The sequence below is a fragment of the Eretmochelys imbricata genome, chromosome 7 (genome assembly GCF_965152235.1).
Source record: "Eretmochelys imbricata isolate rEreImb1 chromosome 7, rEreImb1.hap1, whole genome shotgun sequence".
In the NCBI taxonomy this organism is placed as follows: domain Eukaryota; kingdom Metazoa; phylum Chordata; order Testudines; family Cheloniidae; genus Eretmochelys; species Eretmochelys imbricata.
Window position 1 is genome coordinate 1,404,679 of NC_135578.1, and position 1,122 is coordinate 1,405,800.

General features: G+C 67.3%; 1 protein-coding gene across 1 annotated transcript; it reads left to right on the forward strand.

Annotated features, from left to right (window-relative positions):
- LOC144267614 (epidermal differentiation-specific protein-like) lies at window positions 1–1,122 on the forward strand. The gene has a single exon (XM_077821715.1). The coding sequence runs from the start codon at window positions 1–3 to the stop codon at window positions 1,120–1,122; it is 1,122 nt and encodes a 373-aa protein (XP_077677841.1).

Sequence of the window (1,122 nt, forward strand, 5' to 3'; positions counted from 1 at the left end):
ATGGCCCTGCCCAGCATTCAGCTCTCCGACGTGCAGCGGGACTCGCCCGGCCAGGCCGAGCTGCGGCACCCCATGCAGCCCGGCATCAACAAGATCATCGTCTATGAGCGCACCGACTTCGAGGGGCTGAGCCGAGAGTTCACGTCCGACGTGCCAGACCTGCACGAGCTGGACTTCGGGGACTGCATCTGCTCGCTGCGGGTGGTGGGGCAGCCGTGGATCGCCTACACGGCCCCCAAGTACGAGGGCGACGCCTACGCCCTGGAGGAAGGCGAGTACCGGACGGTGGAGAAGAACAAGGCTTTCTCCGCGCTGCGGCTGGTGCCCCACGACCTGGCCGACCCGCAGATCACCCTGTACGAGGAGCCCGACTACGCGGGCCAGAGCAAGGTGGTGACGGAAGAGACCAACCTCACCTATGGCTACTTCAACGACCGGGTCTCCTCCCATGTGGTGCAGCGCGGCGTCTGGCTGCTGTACAAACACCCGGACCGCGGGGGCTGGTATCACATCGCCTGGCCTGGCGAGCGCTTGCCCGACTACAGGCCGGAGCTTGGCTTCCACAACTGCCTGTCCCACCTGCGCCCACTGGTGCCCGGCCGCCCCGCCGTCACCGCCCGCATCCTGTGGGGCCAGCGGAAGGTGGAGGACGAGCGGGATGTGCTGATCGACGAGATCGTGGGGGTGAACGCCACGGACCTGGAGCAGACGTTCACCGCCTGCAGCAGCCGGGAATACGTCACCACCACGCTGCAGAGCTTCCGCTTCAGCAACGCCACCAGCCTGCGGGTAGGGCTCTCCTTCACGCTGGCCGTGGAAGCCGCCAACGTCTTCACCGTGGAGAAGGGGCGCAGCGAGTCCAGCACCCGGCGGGATCGGGTGGAGGTGCTCCTGCCAGCCAAGATCCCGCCCCGCACCCAGCTCACCATCCACGTGGTGAGCAAGGAGACCACTGTCTCGGTGCCGGTGGAGCTCACCATCAGCCAGAACGAGCGGACCAAGACGGAGCTGGGGGAGTACCGGTGTGTGTCAGGGCGCACCATCGGCACCAAGTACACCATGAAACCGGCCCCGCCGCCGGGGGGGGAGCAGGCCCCCACTCCCAGCACCCTGGGCCATTGA

Coding starts and splice junctions, on each gene's coding strand:
- LOC144267614 (XM_077821715.1), top strand. CDS start 1: ATGGCCCTGCCCAGCATTCAGCTCTCCGACGTGCAGCGGGACTCGCCC.